Consider the following 17,467-nt stretch of genomic DNA (forward strand, 5'->3'; position numbering starts at 1 on the left):
TCTTCATCTCCCTTCCTCTTCTTCCTACCTAGGGAAAAAAAAGGTCGGTCCCCCCGCCCCACCACCCAATTTGTAGAAGAAGAAGAAAAAGAGAGAGAAGGGGAAAAAAAAAAGAAGGATACCCAGTTCGTCCATTCCCCCCATTTTCTCCGCGCCCAAGTTCTCAACGAGATCTGGGTTTTTTTTTTTTTTTTGGTTGCAGGTAATGGGTGCAAGGTTGGGTGCATAGGGTGGGTGGGAAGGTGGGGAGGTTGGGTGTGGAGAGTGGGTGCGGGGAGAAGAGGGGGTGGGGAGTGGGGAAGACAAATTGGATTTTTTTTCTCTTCTTTTTTCTAGGTTGAAGTTGCAGGGATGGGGAAGAAGAAGAAGATGGGGAGAAGAGAGAGAAGGAGGGAAGGGGACGAATTGATTGTTTTTTTTTTTTTTTTTACTTTTCTTTATTATTTTAATATTTAAAAAATAATAACTGATTTTTTTTTAGTTTTTAATAATTTTTTAATAGAAAATGGGCCCGGGATTAAGCCACATCAGCATTTAACTGAGAAATTCACGCCAAGCTAACGAAATGTATAACATTGGCACAAGTTCATAAAATGAGGTTTGACATTTTCAATTTTAAAAGATAAGGTATGAAAGTGTCGTGACATCAATAGTTGAGGTAATTTTTTACACTTTATCCAAAATTTTATTTTTCATCAAAATCTACTATAGCCCAGGGTAATCCTTAAGGTGGCTTCGCCAATGCTTTAGTGTATTCGTAGACCCCAACTGTTCTAAGGTAAGGCATAGTTGATTTTATTATTATTTTTTTTTGTCAAACACTAGATTTGTTAGATTAAAGAGCCGACAGAGTTCAAACCTACGCCGTAGTGCAAGGCAACAGTCTCTCCGCCATTATGGTAGAGAGCCACTTGCGGCATAGTTGAATTGTGTTGAGATCCCACGGAAAAGAAAATCTACAGTAAAAGGCCACAAGCAAAAAGTTCAAAGTTAAAAGACTGTTTTCCACTGCAAGCAGACAAAAACTCGACTTTCTTTTGGTGAAATATTAGCTTAAATAAAAATTGAGTTTTCAATATAATGTACATGTTAGCAACGCAATCGAATAATGTACATGTTCGCACGGCCACAATAATTGTAAAAAGGTAAGGCTAGGGAAACCAAATTTTAAATCAAATAATGTGTCACCAGTAGGAAATAAGCACGTTAACTATACAGCAGATAGAAAAGACGGTCTCTGTTCAAGAAATCTTGCTCCCGTTAAGTACCATGTGAAGATGGGGGTGGAGTCCCCACCAAGGAAGAATCAATAAACTTTACTACCATTAACACAAGTTTAAGAACCTTAAGCCATAGTCACGTCTAGACAGCACAGATTAAACAAACATTTCGAGATAGTATGAGGAAAAACATAAAACAAGAAAACCTCCTTTCAACAAAATCACACCGATGAGAACGAAATCAACACAGCAGTATGACTGTTAGGTAATAAAAGCTCGGATGCACAATAACATCGGCAAGGGTAAGGAAAGTTAAAGGGAGATAAGCTTTGTAACCAGAATGGTTAAATCAAAGAAATCAGAAAATAAAATCATATTAAATCAAACATCCGTACAACTAAACTCAACTATCTAGCTGAACTCAAATTCCCGGTGTTAATGCGAAAAAAACTATTACAAAGGTTATCCTAGATCAACCAGATAATTCACAAATAATTATGTCTTTAACAACAAGCTCATATGACAACATTCCTTATCCAAGCAGACGACAAGAAGACTTCACCAGAAAAATCTAAGCACAGATATGTGCCCCCCTGTATGAGTTCCTCCATTGGATAACCTTCACTAGTAGTTAAATAAAGTACTATTTGTTTTTGCAGTCCTGCGTTCACTAACTGTGGAGTAGAAAAATATGGTAAAAAACAACTTGAAAAGAAAAATACAATTGCTTGCATAAATGGCATTCTGATTACCTCATCCAGATGCTGATTCTGATGGAGTTGCTTCTTGTTTAGGTTTTCTTCGTTCAGGAGGAGGCCCATCTCTTCGTCTTTCATATCTTCTGCTCTCAAATTTTGATTCTCTCCGTTTCTTTGGTTGATAAACAGGGTAGTTTCCAGGAATTATCTCTCCATTAACATATTTATCACCTATATGTAACCCCCAAGATGAAATCATTAAACTGAATCGTAAGCGGTAAAACATAACCATTTGTTTGTGACCTAACATACCTCCATAATCCTTGTTTTTAACATCTATATATGAATCTGGCAACACCCAGAGAACACCAGGCAATCCTGCATCAGGATGAACCAAGTTAGCTTTACAAACTCACTGTTATATGAGAAAAATGCACAAAGATGCACCTGGCTACGATGCATACCTTTGAATTTTTCAGATGTTTCTTCAGATACAGTACATTGGAATCCAGTGTAGGTGGTGGTGCTAAAAGCATACATGTTCTTCTTTGCTTCTTCCATGCTGTAACATAAGGAACCATGGGAGGTTGTGAGATTAATAACTAAGCGCCTCTCACTAAGTACGTAACCTAGCAGAGTACTGATACCCACACAAGTTCACATTAAGTTAAACAATCTTAAGTTAGCTAATCCACGCAGAAGCTTAACCATCATCAACCAAAACTATTTTGAGATGATACCATTCCATCGTCCCACACCATCAAGTTTTTAGCTTACTATTATGAGGTTTGCAATACGATAATGAACTTGATTTAACAAATAAAAATGCAACTTCAATCACTCAAAATGAAAAGATAGCTTAATATATTGAGTATAAAATTACAAAAAATGCTTCGAAAATAAAGAAAATCTCTTGCTTAATGAAAAGGAATGAACCAATACTACAATTTCCAAGCCACACTGCATTACTCTTCTTGTCATTTTGTTGGACCCTTTTCGAAGAAAATTTACATCGCACTTATCTAACAATTATTTTCTATTTCTACATAAACACAAACAGATAAATCTCCCATTCACCTGCATAAACACTTCATTTCCTTGCAACTACTACAGCAATATATAAGGCATACTTCATTCAATTTGGGATTTCAAAACAAATAACTCTATTTACGCAAAATTTGAACGCATTTCCACCACATGAAACATCCAGCAACTACTCCCAACCGAAACAAAACAACCCAGAAAGCCTTATACTTCCATCATATTTCACCAAAAATTTCACCACAGATATAACTTTCCCCGCAAAACAAACAGAACCCAGAAACATTTTCCATTAAAACAACAAAAACTGTAAAATCACAGAAATTGAATGAAGATTAAAGGGTAAAGAAGTACCTTCCAAGAACAGAAGCGAGAGTGTTGAGGTAGGTCTCAATCATTTGCTCCCTAGTTGGGGCAGGGTCTTTAGGGAACTCCATGACAATAAGCCAGTGGTTATAGTCACAGCCCGGCAACATAATGGTCTCCCTCTGCTCATTGCTGCTGCTTCTCCTCGACGAGTAGTCGCTGTCGTTCACAGCTCGAACGGGCAGCTTAGAGGGAACCGAGCGAGTCAAAGGTCGAGTCTCTGAGTTGACTCGAAGCGTAGAGAAAGAGGGTTGCAGAGAATGAGGCAAAAGGGAGGGTCTTGGGGTTGGTATTAGGGCTTTGGATGTGAGATAGAGGCTCGGCGCCATTGCCATTTTCACAGTTCAAAGTAGAGAGACTCAGAGAGAGAGAGAACGCAGATAAGGAGAGAGAAAGGGCGATATTTTCAGGTCTTACGATGAATAATTTTGATTTTTGGGCTGGGCCATGAGAATGGGGCTTTCTGTTTGTGTAAGGCCCATAACAATTTTTGAAGAGCAAATAATATATATTAGATAAAACTAATGAACATGACTTCAAATCTTTGCATTTTAATAAAAAAAAATTATACACTAATTTTATTTAATGATAAGAATAAAATAATTAAAAGTTAAAAAAAACATAAAAAATCCAAGTCACGTAGAGGAGAAATTTGTATACACAGTACAAATACGTCGTCATGCTGATGTTTTGCGAAATATGTGTATATTTTTATTCACACATCTTTATTCTATTGACGTAGAAGGTTAATTGATGGTATATTTGTGCCATGAAATATGTTATTTGTATTAGAGAAGGGATTCTTCTTGCAATCAGTGACACTATATGATAACTATTTAACAAACAATTATCTATATCATCGGTTGTGTCACTGAAACAATGAATTAGTTGTAAAAGTATTTACATAAAAAAATACCGTCACATTGTGTAAACAACATAATTGACAAGAGTGACAAGATGGGGATAACGTAGGAGATGGTCAAGTACAAAATTGGGACAAACGACATAAGTTTCAAACATTATGAAACTGAACTAAGAATTAGGCACTATTTATAAAACGTGATCAATAAGTAGATACTATTCATGAAACTGGACCAATAATATACACTATTTATGAAATGAAACCAAGAATTAGGCATTATTTCTAAAACTAAACCAATAGGTGAAAACTATTTATGAAACTGGACCAAAAACTAGACACTATTTATGAAACTAGACAAAAAAAAGGTAATATTTATGAAATTATACCAATTACTATACACTATTTATGAAATGGGAGCCAATAACTAGGCACTATTTATGAAACATGACCAAGAACTTGGCACTATTTATGAAACTAGACCATTAAATAGTGTAGAATTGTTCAGTTTCATAAATAGTGTTTAATTTCATAAATAGTGTTCAATTTTTTAAATAGTGTTTAGTTTCATAAACAGTGTCTGTGATGGACACAACGTTAGAAAAATTATTTTGAACATATGGGAAGGGGGTATTGTCAAAAGTTTAGAAAAACTATTTTGGGCGTCCAAAGAATGCCTCTGCACACCATGTTTCTTCGAAAGGTCACTTATTCTATTACCATTCTCCTCTGAAGGTGAGTTTGAGCAACTCAATCCAAATTTTTCAATAACGTAAATAAATTTCTTTGCGTAAACAAATATCATTGTAATAAAAAATGTTTGAGGTCTACTTTGATCAAAATTAAGCTCAAATTTAGTTTAAAATTGAATGGGAAATGATTTTCACAATCCATTTCTAGCTTCTCACACCTCTTTATTTATTTATGATAATCAGATTGAATAAATAAAGCAGAATCAAATATTAGAAATAATAAGTGTGTTAGAGGCTAAAAACTCTGTGAATTCACTACCCAAATTGTAATTGGGCCCAGTATTGGGCGACGATGTATGACACAAGACGATGTATGACACAAGTTTCTTTGGGCTGGATCGGTTGATTGTTTTTTCCTTCATTCGGTCATGGGATGGGCTCCATTGCTATTTTATTTTGCACATTTCCATGCTTCTTATTCCTGCCGGTCCAATTTCCATGGAAGCTAAGAAATTACGACATACAATAAGACACTGTAATTGAGCTTTTTTAAATACGATTGTATTAAACTGATTAACAATACGAAGAGTGGTCAAACGCCTTATACTCCATACAAGGTCCCTTTTTTCATAGATGTGAAGTTCATTCTCAATATTTGCACTACGGCCTGATGATACTTAATTATGTCTTATTTATTGTGTGACTTAACTCAAATTCTCACTCCCTCAATATTTTTATATAAAGCAAAATAAAAATAAAAATAACAGTGAGTAGTGTAAGCAGTCCAAGTTAACCACATTCCAGCACCCAAGTGGTCAAAACTGAAGATACTGAGAAGAATAATTAACTGCATGCATCATATTCAAGAGTAACTCGTTCAATTGTGTCTTGCATGATTAGTTATCCACTAATTTACGTAATACATAATTAGTTGTTAATAATTTATATCTTTGAAGACGCAGATGTTTGCGTGACCAAGTAGTTTTTAGAATTGTTGGATGGTAGGAAGCAACCTCCAAGTTAGTCTCCCCATTTCCTACTACCCAACTTATCTGCAATAGTTTTTGATGTCCTTGATCGTCGGTAGCATTTTTAGGTAATCCAGCTTTGAAGACGTAACCATTGACACACGATCTGTGCAGTTTTTTTTAGCAAAATTTTTTGATGGCGGTTGGAAGGCATTGACCGTAATGATCTCAACAGCTTAACAGAACGCTAAACAACAATAATTAGCCCACTAATCGGACGATGAAATAGTTAACCAGCCCACTAATTAAACAACAAGAGTTCGACCCCCTCTAATATACTTGTCAGTGCATAGACCTCCTCCCCTCATGAGTTAAGATCTTCAATAGGGAATTCAAATTTGAGATGCAAAATAATTCACATTCCATTTCACATTTTCGGGAGATGTGAATGAAGGTTCTATTCAATGCGAGGAATGTAAATTTGATATTCCATTTAACTTTCTCTTTAAGATTAACGGGATCCATCACCAGAAAATGTAAAAAATAATGTAAATTTAGGTTGTATTTACATCGTTTGTCGAAGTTAGATAATTTATATTTCGTCATTAGAGAGTTTTTCCGGCGAAGAAAAAATACAAAATGCCTATTCAAGACATTTTACTTTACATCTCCCATTAGAGATGTTCTTATGGATTTTTTTGCTCATTCAATTATAATTTGGAAAAATTACATCTATAGTATATTTTTAATGTTTAATTTATATTAAGACAACACATTTTAAACATTTCAAGCAAAGGCAAAAGTTAATATATGTGAAAGATGACATTATTGACTTTTTTTACTCAAGAGTTCAAGTTACAAAAATACACTTCATTAACATAATTGTTAACATTACAATCGTTCAGATTCTTACCTACTTTTTAATCAGCGTACGCAGCCGTATTCCTTTCCATCTGTACTAAAGCCCCATTGGAACCTTAAGCCCTCCCACCCCTGATGCTTGTGCAATGGTAACGAATGGCTCAATAGAGACGAGTGAGGAAGCGTTGGGAGCATCGGTCGTCTCTTCCTTGACATCATGCTCGACTGTGGTTTTGACGATGCAGCAGCAGCAGGTTTCCGAATCCCCAGTAACTCCTAATTTCTATGTGATTTCCAACCGAACATGGTATAAGCCAAGTCCAAAATCCAAACGTCCACCTTCAATCACCCCCACTTCTTTATCTCAATCAATTATACACACACACAGAGGCCCTTTAACAAGAGGGATCCTTATTTATTTTTTTTAAATAGAGACAACTTATTGACAGTTGAATTGACTTTAATGAAATTATGTGGTTGAAATTAAATCATAAGCCACATAATCTCAATCACACAATTTCATTAAAGTTAAATCCAACGGTCAAGAAGGTGTCTCCATTTTTTTTAGAAAAATAAGAATTCCTCTTGTTAAGGGATTCTTATATATATATATCAATTATCTCAATCAGCAGCTGCATGTGTTGAATTAATTGTGTATGATTATATACCTGATGCAAATTTGACATGGACAATCGTCCCTGCCCCTCCATGGTAAATGCATGACCTGAGTTTTTTCAATCATATATGGAAGACGATTGGAACTGATTTTCAAAAATGGTCGAAGACGGGTTGAACTGATTAGGTAAAAATAGTCGATGACGGGTTCAACTGATTCTGCAAAAATGATTGAGAACGAGTTGAACCAATTCTGGAAAAATGGTCGAAGACCGATTGAGCTGATTCTGCAAAAATGGTTGAGGACGGTTTGAACTGATTCTTCAAAAATAATTGAGGATGGATTGAACGATTCTGCAAAAATGGGTGAGGACAGGTCGAACTGATTCTTCAAAAATAATTGAGGATGGATTGAACGATTATGCAAAAATGGGTGAGGACAGGTCGAACTGGATGAGGACAGGTTGAACTGATTCTGCAAAAATAGTCAAGGACGGGTTGAACTACTTCTGGAAAAATGGTCGAGGATAGGTTGAACTAATTCTGCAAAAAGGGATGAGAATTGATTGAATTGATTTTGCAAAGATGGTTGAGGACGGGTTGAACTGATTCTGCAAAAATAGTCGAAGATTGATTGAACTGATTCTGCAAAAATAGTCAAAGATGGTTTGAGCTGATTCTGCAAAAATGGACGAGAATTGATTAAACTGATTATGTAAAAATGGATGAGAATTGATTGAACTAATTCTGGAAGGGTGGGTTGAACTGCTTCTAGTAATAAAAGATACAAACTAATAAAGCTCCCACAAAATTTCAGTTTATAAACTAGTGGAATTCTTTAAAATATAATATAAAAAATTGTCTCTATATAAAGCTCCCATATAATTTCAGTTTATCAATGGAAATATTCTATTGCTAAACTACGATGGAAATAATCTTTATTTATAATTAGTTAAGTAAATTGTTGATTTAAATATAGTTCATTGTGGCTCAGATTCACAATCTAAAAAATTTACATAAAACAATTGTTAAACAATACACGTATGACAATAGAACAATACGCTCTTAAAGGTTTTTACAAAATGCAGACTTTCCTGGGTTTAGGGTTTACTAATTTACTAGTTTAATTAGGGTTTATTCATTTAAGTTGTTACAATCTGAGGACGCCATCTTTGAACATACGACATGTTTTCTTTCTTTCTTCTCTCTACATTTTTAACATATGATATTTGAAGTTTGAATATAAAAAAGATAACCATCAGGTTCGTCTCCTAAAAAATGATAACCACAGTCCAAATAGTTGAAATTAATTAAAATTAATTAATTGGGTATTAACCAATCAAAACCAATGTGCGATTGTAGGAGGTAGGTAGCATTGAGGTTGCATCATTCGCTCAGTCATTCGTTAACGTTTCAATTGCTTTAGTTCCGTTCAAGTCACGTTGTTTATTTCAGAGAAATGCTAGCGTCAGTCGTTCACGCATACGTGAAAGATCGATAAATATATAAATAAAACAATTGAATCCCACAAATGACAATTCCCAACTACTACTAGCCAATTATATACGAAAAGCAAGAACAAAAGATCAAGATTCAAAACCCTAGTAGAAGAGAAGAGCAGAGAAAAGGAGAAGAAGAACAATCTTCTTTCTTTCTTCCCTTGCAACTTTAAAAGTAACCGCAACAAGTAACAAGAAGACTGTGGATGACCAAAGTTCTGGGCCCGACCCGACCCATGGTGTGGAGCCCGGCAAGAAAACAAATCAGATATGTCTCACGTGCGAGTGGTGGAGGGGTGGGGAAAGTCGGAGTCTTTCGCAAGGGCCCACAGCCTACGTGTGAGGTGACATGCCACAACTACAACGGCCAATGGTCGGTCGTCGCCATCCTCAGTCGGACGCGACGGTGACATTTCACGTGAAATTTGGGCCATTTTTCCGGATCTTTTTAATTAAATTAAGTTAAATTAATTGGAGGGTCCACATTTAAAATATAATAATGTTTTTCGTGTAATGTTTTGTTGCTGCACACTCGTTTTGCTATTTGGAGGGTCCTTGTGATTTGAATTTTTTTTTTCATGTGCTAAATATGATTAGTTAATGTTTGTTCAAAATCCTAAATCTGAATTTAAAGTCAGATAGGCTTCACTCACGATCATGAGATCCTTAAGATCTCTAAGAAAATGATCTAACGATGATCTTTTTCCACTTCAATGGAAAAGAATCCTCGACGGATCATTTTCCTAAGAATCCTAAGGATCTCGTGATCATGACCGTTCATTGTACATCGTGCAGTCAGAAATCATTTCAAAATTTAAAATTAAATATAAATAGTACCTAACAAAAATTGATCACATGATATACGATAAACTGTCATGATCACAAAATCCTTTTTCCACTTCAATGGGAGCAAGCTAGAAGGAGATAACGAGAGCACCCTAGATTAGGGTTTGACTCTAGCTTAGTGCAAGTTTTCAGGAAGCTTACCCCACTTAATAGAAATTAACCATCAATATTAAGAAACATTAGCTAACTCCATGCATGTATCTCTTTAGATAATACCAGTCTGTCACTCACACATTAGAATCGTTGAAAAAAAAGTTTTAATTTTGTAAAAAGTTATAGTTCTGTTCTTGAGAGATTGTGTGATGTGAAGATGCCATTGTGAATAGTGGCGGGTGCATATTGGGACCAAGGTGGTCTTTCGAGAAATATACATGTGAAAATCTTCTAAGGGTCCTTCAAATGTTTGTTATGATCCTTTTTGTGCACACTAAGTATTTGACAAATTGACTATCTCATGTTACTTCGACAATACTCGACAAATTCTCCCAATAGCTCTCGTCAAATTGCTTCAGCATATGTCAATATCTTTTGATATGTGCACAACTTGGTTCAGTTGATAACAACAAGACCATTAAGTGTTCGACAAAATATCTCAACGAATAAACTGAAATTTTCTTTCACGCGCTTCGTGCTCTATTTCTATATACAAAAAAATTATACTTTTAACACTAGGATCCTCCGAAGTTCGTATTTTGAATCCGTCACTGACGGTGAGTGAGCTAATTCTTATAAAAATGGCAGAGTGCAGCATGTGGCTGATATGGATGGATGAGTGTTTTATAGGCATACGTAATATCATTTACCCTAAAAACAAATTTTGCCACTTGGAATTGTTTGATGATTGAATATTGTTATGTGAACAAAAAATCTTTCATTTAAATTTGTCTTTAAATGGGTCGTCTACTTCAGACACACTTAGGTTTATATTTTCAGTCAATATAGCTAGGTATAAGTTTCATGCCGTGTCGTATTTGCTCTTTTATTTTACACATTTATATACAGTCACGTAAATACAAATATATATATATATATATATATATCTAAATACATAATAAATGTGACAAATTTTATCTTCTCTCATTTTCGATAATTAATCTTATGAGTTAATAAATTGATAATTTAAATTTCTCTCTTATTGACCTTCAATCTGTTAGGGTAGGAATATTGCTAGTGGGCGTTCCTGGCTCGAGCACACTGCTCACCGAGGAGTTGGCACTTTGGTTGATTATTGGTCTCCTGCTCGTGACAATGCTGCAAGAGGAGAACAAAGTTAGCTTCGAAAAGGTGCATTTGCAGAGCCTTAGGTGTAGGCTTGGAGGCTCATAATCAAAACTAACTTTAAGTGCTTAGGCGTGCCACTGTCATCTCTGTATGGAAAATGTAAAACAAGTGTAGTTAAGCCGATTACTTGTGCCCCAAGTTACTTTGACTTCTTGTTATCAAAGGATTGTCGTAGATAGGTTAAGTCTACATTAAGTTCTTTTTTATGCCTTGAGGTTAAGGACTTTTGTTCATCTTGTATGCAGGGCCGGTCCTGTGTTTTTGGGTGCCAAGTGCGAAAGCTCAAAATGTGGCCTTTTTCTAGAGAGTTTGTCCTCAGGATAAGTGAGATTAGTTTCTCGAATTGGCCCTTTTCTACAAGTAAGTCTCTCATTTATGCATTAAGACCATCCCAAACTCTTGGATCATAAATGTTTAAATGGAAAATAGGTTCAAGAGATTCAATATTTTTCTTTACACCAATATGATCATCATCAACATTTAAATCCACATCACCACCATTTTCATGGTCTTGAGACTCATCACCAACATTTTCTTCTAAATCACTACCATTTTCATGATCATGAGACTCCCTAACAACATTTTGTGGCTCTTCACCAACATCATTTTCTCTCAAATTTTCAACTGACTCATTCTTTGTAGAGAAAAATTTATTAAGAGATCCTCTTAAACTTTCGGCAATTTCGTTATCCTTTGCCTTTTTTTTTCTTTTCATATTACCAGAGAGTTGTTTCCTAAAAGACATGACTTCAATAATTTGTTTGCAAAAATTACCTACATATGATATAACAAAATTTTCCTATCAAAATTATCATTCCAACACATTATATATTATAAAAACACTAACACATAGTCTAACATATTATAAAAATTGAACCTAAAAATTGGGTTTGAAATGAAATCAAATAATTCAATAATCAATTAGTCAAGAATTCAATTCATCAACAACAATAATTTTATACATCAATTATCAATTTATCATATAATTTTATGTCACTTACATTGCAAAATTTTTATATTAAATTATAAATTGATAATTCAAATTTTAAAAATTAGTTTACCTAAAAACTCAAAAAGGTTGGTGGTGAGTGAATGCACTTGCAACCAATGCCAATGGTGAATGACCTGGCGGCGCACTGAGTTGAGGAGTGTGGAGGATGCCCTACGGCCCTGCTTGTCTTGCAGCAACCAATGGATTGAGAGAAAGAAAAGGGAGAGGCAGGGGACGGCAGTAGAGAAGTGGGGGATGTAGGGAACAAAAGAGGGGAGTGGGGAATCGGGAAAGGTTAGAAGTATTAGGTATTAGGGTTTAATTGGGACTGAGTGGTCCCTGTTATGTTTTGTTATGTCTTTTTTTTTTTTCTAATATGCAGCTGGGTCCTTTATGGGCCCTTTTGTTGCCTTTTGGGCTCTTGCCAGCCCCTATTTAGGCTGTGAACATTTTTTTTTCATACTTAGTTATATGGGTTTTTATTTTTATTTTGATGCCCCCTTCATTTGGGGCCCTGGACAGTTGCCCATGTGGCACTAGGCCTGGGCCATCCCTGCTTGTATGCTTTAAAGAGCAAATGTCCAAATCTGGCTGAATGGTTTTATTTCAATGGTAATGCCCAAATGATAAGCTTTGAACCACTAAAAGACTGGAAATAACTTGAATATATATTGTAGGATACATGATAATACCAGATCTATTAAGTAAAGAACAAAACAAAGGGAGTCGGACTAGATTTAACCTTGTCGAGCAAGGTTGAATTTTGTACAGCGTCACTTCTTTGTAAACACAAAGCTTTGGGGAAAAGAAAGGGAGTGAATGGTGAGCAGGGTGAACATAAGAGAATCAATACTACTATGGTTGAGAGAGTAGCAGAGCTATTAAACTAGATAAAAGATGGCTTTTGTGAAGGCTGATCCTGAAAAGGACTGAAGTTAGGGGCTGACTACAGCTTCGTTGATGCAAATCTAGCTTTTGAGCAGAGTTTGTATATTTTTTTTGTTTGGTTGGTTAAGTGTCCTTGTCTTTGGGCATTCTTCCTCATTTTATAACAGAATTAGCCTGACAGCTTGTAACTTGGTTCTTACCCAAAAGCAACTGAGGGGTAGTGACTTATCAGCAATTTACGTACTCTGCCATTCAGAAAGTTCTTTTGGGCTGAGAGTTGGTCGATTTCCATCAAGTGTCACTTCTTTCAAGCCATTAGCCTTTGTATTAATGTGGAACCATCATTTTGCCTTGGGCCGAAAAAATGGGTTTGGTGCTGGGTCTTCGAGCAGAGTCATGTCTTCTGGGCTTCTCTTTCTTCAACCCAAAGTTCAAATATTAACCCAAACAATGCCCCAATCAATCGTTGTTAAGCCTTCAAGCTTTAGGTGCCAATAATGATTGAATAACTGTTGTATGTGCGCATGCTTTTCTCAGAACTTGCACCTTTTGTTGTAGTTAATGCAAACTTGAATCTCTTGCTATTCCCGCGTATTTCAATCGTCACTTGGTCCCTTTATTAAAACCTGGCTTAATGTCAGCTTCTAGGCAAGTACTTTAAACCGATCGATTCTTTATCTTCCCAGACTTTCCTCAAGAAAAACCCTCTTCAAGCCTTCAGACCTTTCCTAACTTGTTATGTGATCATCCTTAGTTTCTTCCAATCCTACCATGATACCCAAAGTTCCATGAGCCTAACCCATTCTTCCATGCTTAGTGAAAGGATTGCCACTATGTCTTTCTCTTTTGATGGTCTTCATTGTCCTCGGGTAGCCTTGTCCTCTAAATTCTCTTCTAAAGATGGGGGATTGTATCCCTTAGGATCTACATGGGATTCTCTAACCTCTTTTTCTGTTGGAAACAATATGCCTAAGGAACAATCACTGCTTCTAACAACTTCCATCAGATGCTTTGCTCGCTTTAATCCTGTTGAAATCTTGCAAGCTAGTCGAGTATTCACCATCTTTCCTGGTAACCCCATAAGTCAAACTTCGCCATCACCTTCATGGAGATATGCTCTGGGGCCAGCTATCAGGCTTTTATTGGCTGCACAACCCGATCAGGTTTTGTGGATGAAGATGCAGGAAAATCATAAAAGTCAGAACATCATTTGGAAGGGGTCGAGCAAAAACGTAAAACCCCTATTCTAGGATTTGCACTAGTACAAAACCATTGAGCTAGATCTGATGTAACTTTCAACTTTTGCTCAAATGAATAAGATTTTCTCAGATTGCTTTATCTTGTATTCCTCTTGAGGTTCACGTATTATGAATGTAAAAACTGTATTCTTACATCCCAGGCTCCACTTACTCTTCTTCTATGTAGCAATCTCTAACATCCCACAAGGTCGGACGATACCCTTTTAAGAAATTAACATTGATTGGATGCTTTTATAATACTCCATCCACATCCGCCAAGTAATATCCATCCTTGCCTAATACCTGCTTAACAATGAAAGGGTCTTCCTAAGTCGGGCTCCACTTCCCGAAGCCCCTAACTTGTGTTCCTCAATGGAGAATTGCTTTCCAGACTAACTCCTCTTCTTTGAAATTCTTCAACTTTACCTTTTTATTGTATGCTCGGGCAACATCTTCATTTCGTTCTTGAATCTTGTTTAAAGCTCCAATTCGGGCTACATCAAGATCCTCAATCTCTTGGCACATGGCTTGAACATATTCTTCATTGTGTAGCCCAAACTGATTCTGAATTCTGATCGAACTCACATTAATCTCTATGGGAATCACAGCATTTTGCCCGAAAGTCAAAACATAAGGAGTTGTTCTAGTCGCCGTCCTTCTAGATGTCCTATATGCCCACAAAGTTTCCCCTAACCTGTTATGCTATTTTTTCGGGTTCTTGGCTACCGTTCTTTGGATGATGCCTACCAAAATCTTATTACTGGCCTTTGTTTGCCCGTTTGACTGAGGGTAATAAGGACTAGATTGAACCATCTTTATTATAAATTTATCGGCAAACTCTTCCACTTCTTTTGAAATAAAAAATGGTCCACGATCTGTGACAATTACTTCGGGCACCCCGAACCTATGCAGAATCTTGGTTTCAATGAACTTCTTAACCGTGGCTGAAGTAATATTCTTGATAGCTGAAGCCTCCACCCATTTGGTGAAGTAATCTGTGGCCACTATTATGAATGTGTGTCCTTTATTAGAAGCCGGATGAATCTGTCCAACGAAGTCCATTGCCCACCCTCTAAAAGGCCAAGGCTTGACCACAAGGTTCAAGGGTATCGAAGGCACATGCTAGAGTGACCCATGTCTTTGGCATTCTTCACACCCTCGGGCGTAAGCTTTGCAATCTTTTTCTATCTCAGGCCAGAAATACCTGTATCTTTTGAGTAACCACCTCATCTTGGTTTCAGCTTGATGAGCTCCATAGATTCCCTCATGCACTTCGACCATGACTCTCATAGACTCTTCCTAGCCTAGGCATTTTAACATTAACCCATCTGGAATCTTCCTTAGTAGATTTTCTTCCCACAAAACGTACTTAGTCGCTTGTTGTCTATCCTTCTTGCTTGTGAGGAAGGAAGGACCTTTCAAATACTGAAGGATAGGTGTTCTCCAGTCTTCAACCTCCACTTCTTCAATCATTACATCTAGGCTAAATCCCCTATCCAAAATGGAAGGAGATTTCTTCTCTGGACTTCTATATCTCATTCAAACTTCCTTTCTTGGATATGCACTCCTGAGGCCAGTTGTGCCATCTCGTTAGCAATCGCATTTGCTTCTCTAGGGATATAGCTAGCCGATATTTATGTGCCCCAATAGCTTAATAATTGGATGGCTACTAAATAATAACTGGCCATAGTGATGCGTCTGCATTTATACTCCCCATTCAACTGATTGATTACCAATTCTGAGTCACCAAACACTTCAACTTCAGTTACCCCCAATTCTATCAAGATTTCCAGGCCAATTATCAAGGTTTCATACTCTGCCCGATTGTTTGTGGTTTCTTGATAATCCAGGAAGAATGAATAACAATCGTGAGTACCTTTAGGATCAATAATAACGATCCCAACTCCAGCAGCATTTTGGGTATAAGATCCATCAAAATACAACTTTCATGAGGTAACCCAAAGGCTAGATATCCTTTTGATCTCCTGCTGAATCCACTATTCTCTACCCGATAGGGCTTTGCTTTGTGGGATCTAGAGTTTAGCCACCTCCAGGGTTCCTGAGATGTTGATTACTTCTCCCTGGGACTCTTGATGCTTGGCTAAAAAGTCTGCAATTGTCTGCCCTTTGACTGCCCTCTGAGGTACATACCGAAAATTGAATTCGGACAATGCCAGAATCCACTTCCCAATTCTTCCTGTTAACATAGGTTTTGACAACATGTATTTGATCACGTCGGTCTTGGCGATGATATGGATGTGGCAAGGTAACATGTAATGCCTTAACTTGCAAACAGTAAAGTACAAAGCCAAACATAGTTTCTCCACTGAGGTATATCTTGTCTTCACCTCAGTCAGGATTCTACTGAGGTAGTATACGGCTTACTCATTTCTGCCTTCGTTGTTCTGGGCTAGCAAGCTTCCAATTGATCTATCCAAGGCAGAGATGTAAAGTTTTAATGGCTTTCCCCTCTAAGGTGGTATGAGTAATGGTGGAAAGGCTAAGTAGGCTTTTATGTTGTTGAAAACTTCTTGATGTTACGGGCCCCATTCGAAATCTTCCTTGTCCTTTAGTCTCAGCAAAGGAGTTAACGGATGAATCTTGCCCGCTAAATTAACAATAAATCTCCTCAAGAAGTTGACTTTTCCTAGCAGGCTTTGCAATTGTACCTTATTGGTGGGTGAAGGTGTTTCCACTATTGCCCGAGCCTTGTTATTATCAACCTCTACCCTTCTCTAATGAACGAGGAATCCCAAAAAGTTGCACGACCTTACTCCAAAAGCGCACTTCTTTGGGTTCATCTTTAACTTGTGGATCCTCATTCTTATTAAGGCTTGTTTGAGATCTACCAAATGTTGTTCCATGCTATGGCCGATTAGGTTATGAAAATGGCATTCATTGCTCTTTGATAAGTGGCATTAGCAGTTTTTAGCCTGAATGGCATTACCACATATTCATATGCTCCAACATGACCCGGACATCTAAAAGTTGTTTTATGTATATCTTCTTTAGCCATTTTTATCTGATTATACCCTGCATCTATGGATAGGTCGACCATTGGCATATGATATTCATCTTTAGGCTTGGCCCTATTAATGTTTCTATAGTCAACACAACATCTAACTGCTTTAGTTATGGCTTTTAATACGGGAACAATGTTGGCCAACCACTCAACATATTTGGCAGGCCTAATAAATCTGGCCTTTATCAATCTTTCGATCTCTTCTTTAACCTTCTCTTCGATCTTTTTTGACATTCTCCGTGGTGCTTGCTTGACAAGTTTAAACCCCTCTTTAATAGGCATCATGTGTTCTACTAAGGTTGGGTCTAAACCTTGCATCTTAGTGTAATGCCAAGCAAAACAATCTTTGAATTCATGCAGAAGGTTGACAATCTCTGCCCGT

The 17,467-nt window shown here is 36.8% G+C and overlaps 1 protein-coding gene across 4 annotated transcripts; it reads right to left on the reverse strand.

Annotated features, from left to right (window-relative positions):
- Window positions 1-470: 470 nt before the first annotated feature.
- LOC126615542 (multiple organellar RNA editing factor 9, chloroplastic-like) lies at window positions 471-3,718 on the reverse strand. Of its 4 annotated transcripts, none has more exons than XM_050283370.1 (5): window positions 3,314-3,718; window positions 2,383-2,480; window positions 2,231-2,296; window positions 1,973-2,149; window positions 471-956 (listed from the first exon to the last, which is right to left on the reverse strand). In XM_050283370.1, the coding sequence occupies exons 1-4, from the start codon at window positions 3,658-3,660 to the stop codon at window positions 1,974-1,976; spliced, it is 687 nt and encodes a 228-aa protein (XP_050139327.1). In that variant the 5' UTR covers window positions 3,661-3,718; the 3' UTR covers window positions 471-956; window position 1,973. The 4 variants fall into 4 exon arrangements, with proteins under 4 accessions (XP_050139327.1, XP_050139326.1, XP_050139324.1 ...); XM_050283369.1 differs by lacking the exon at window positions 471-956 and adding an exon at window positions 1,579-1,881; XM_050283367.1 differs by lacking the exon at window positions 471-956 and adding an exon at window positions 1,579-1,890.
- Window positions 3,719-17,467: the final 13,749 nt, after the last annotated feature.

The sequence above is a fragment of the Malus sylvestris genome, chromosome 3, assembly GCF_916048215.2.
Source record: "Malus sylvestris chromosome 3, drMalSylv7.2, whole genome shotgun sequence".
In the NCBI taxonomy this organism is placed as follows: Eukaryota; Viridiplantae; Streptophyta; class Magnoliopsida; order Rosales; family Rosaceae; genus Malus; species Malus sylvestris.

Excerpts from the sequence above, each read along its gene's own strand:
- LOC126615542 (XM_050283370.1), bottom strand. The coding sequence starts at position 3,660 with ATGGCAATGGCGCCGAGCCTCTATCTCACATCCAAAGCCCTAATACCA. Across the intron at positions 2,481-3,313 it reads CTCGCTTCTGTTCTTGGAAG|CATGGAAGAAGCAAAGAAGA; the intron begins GTACTTCTTTAC and ends CTTATGTTACAG. Across the intron at positions 2,297-2,382 it reads AACATCTGAAAAATTCAAAG|GATTGCCTGGTGTTCTCTGG; the intron begins GTATGCATCGTA and ends ATCCTGATGCAG.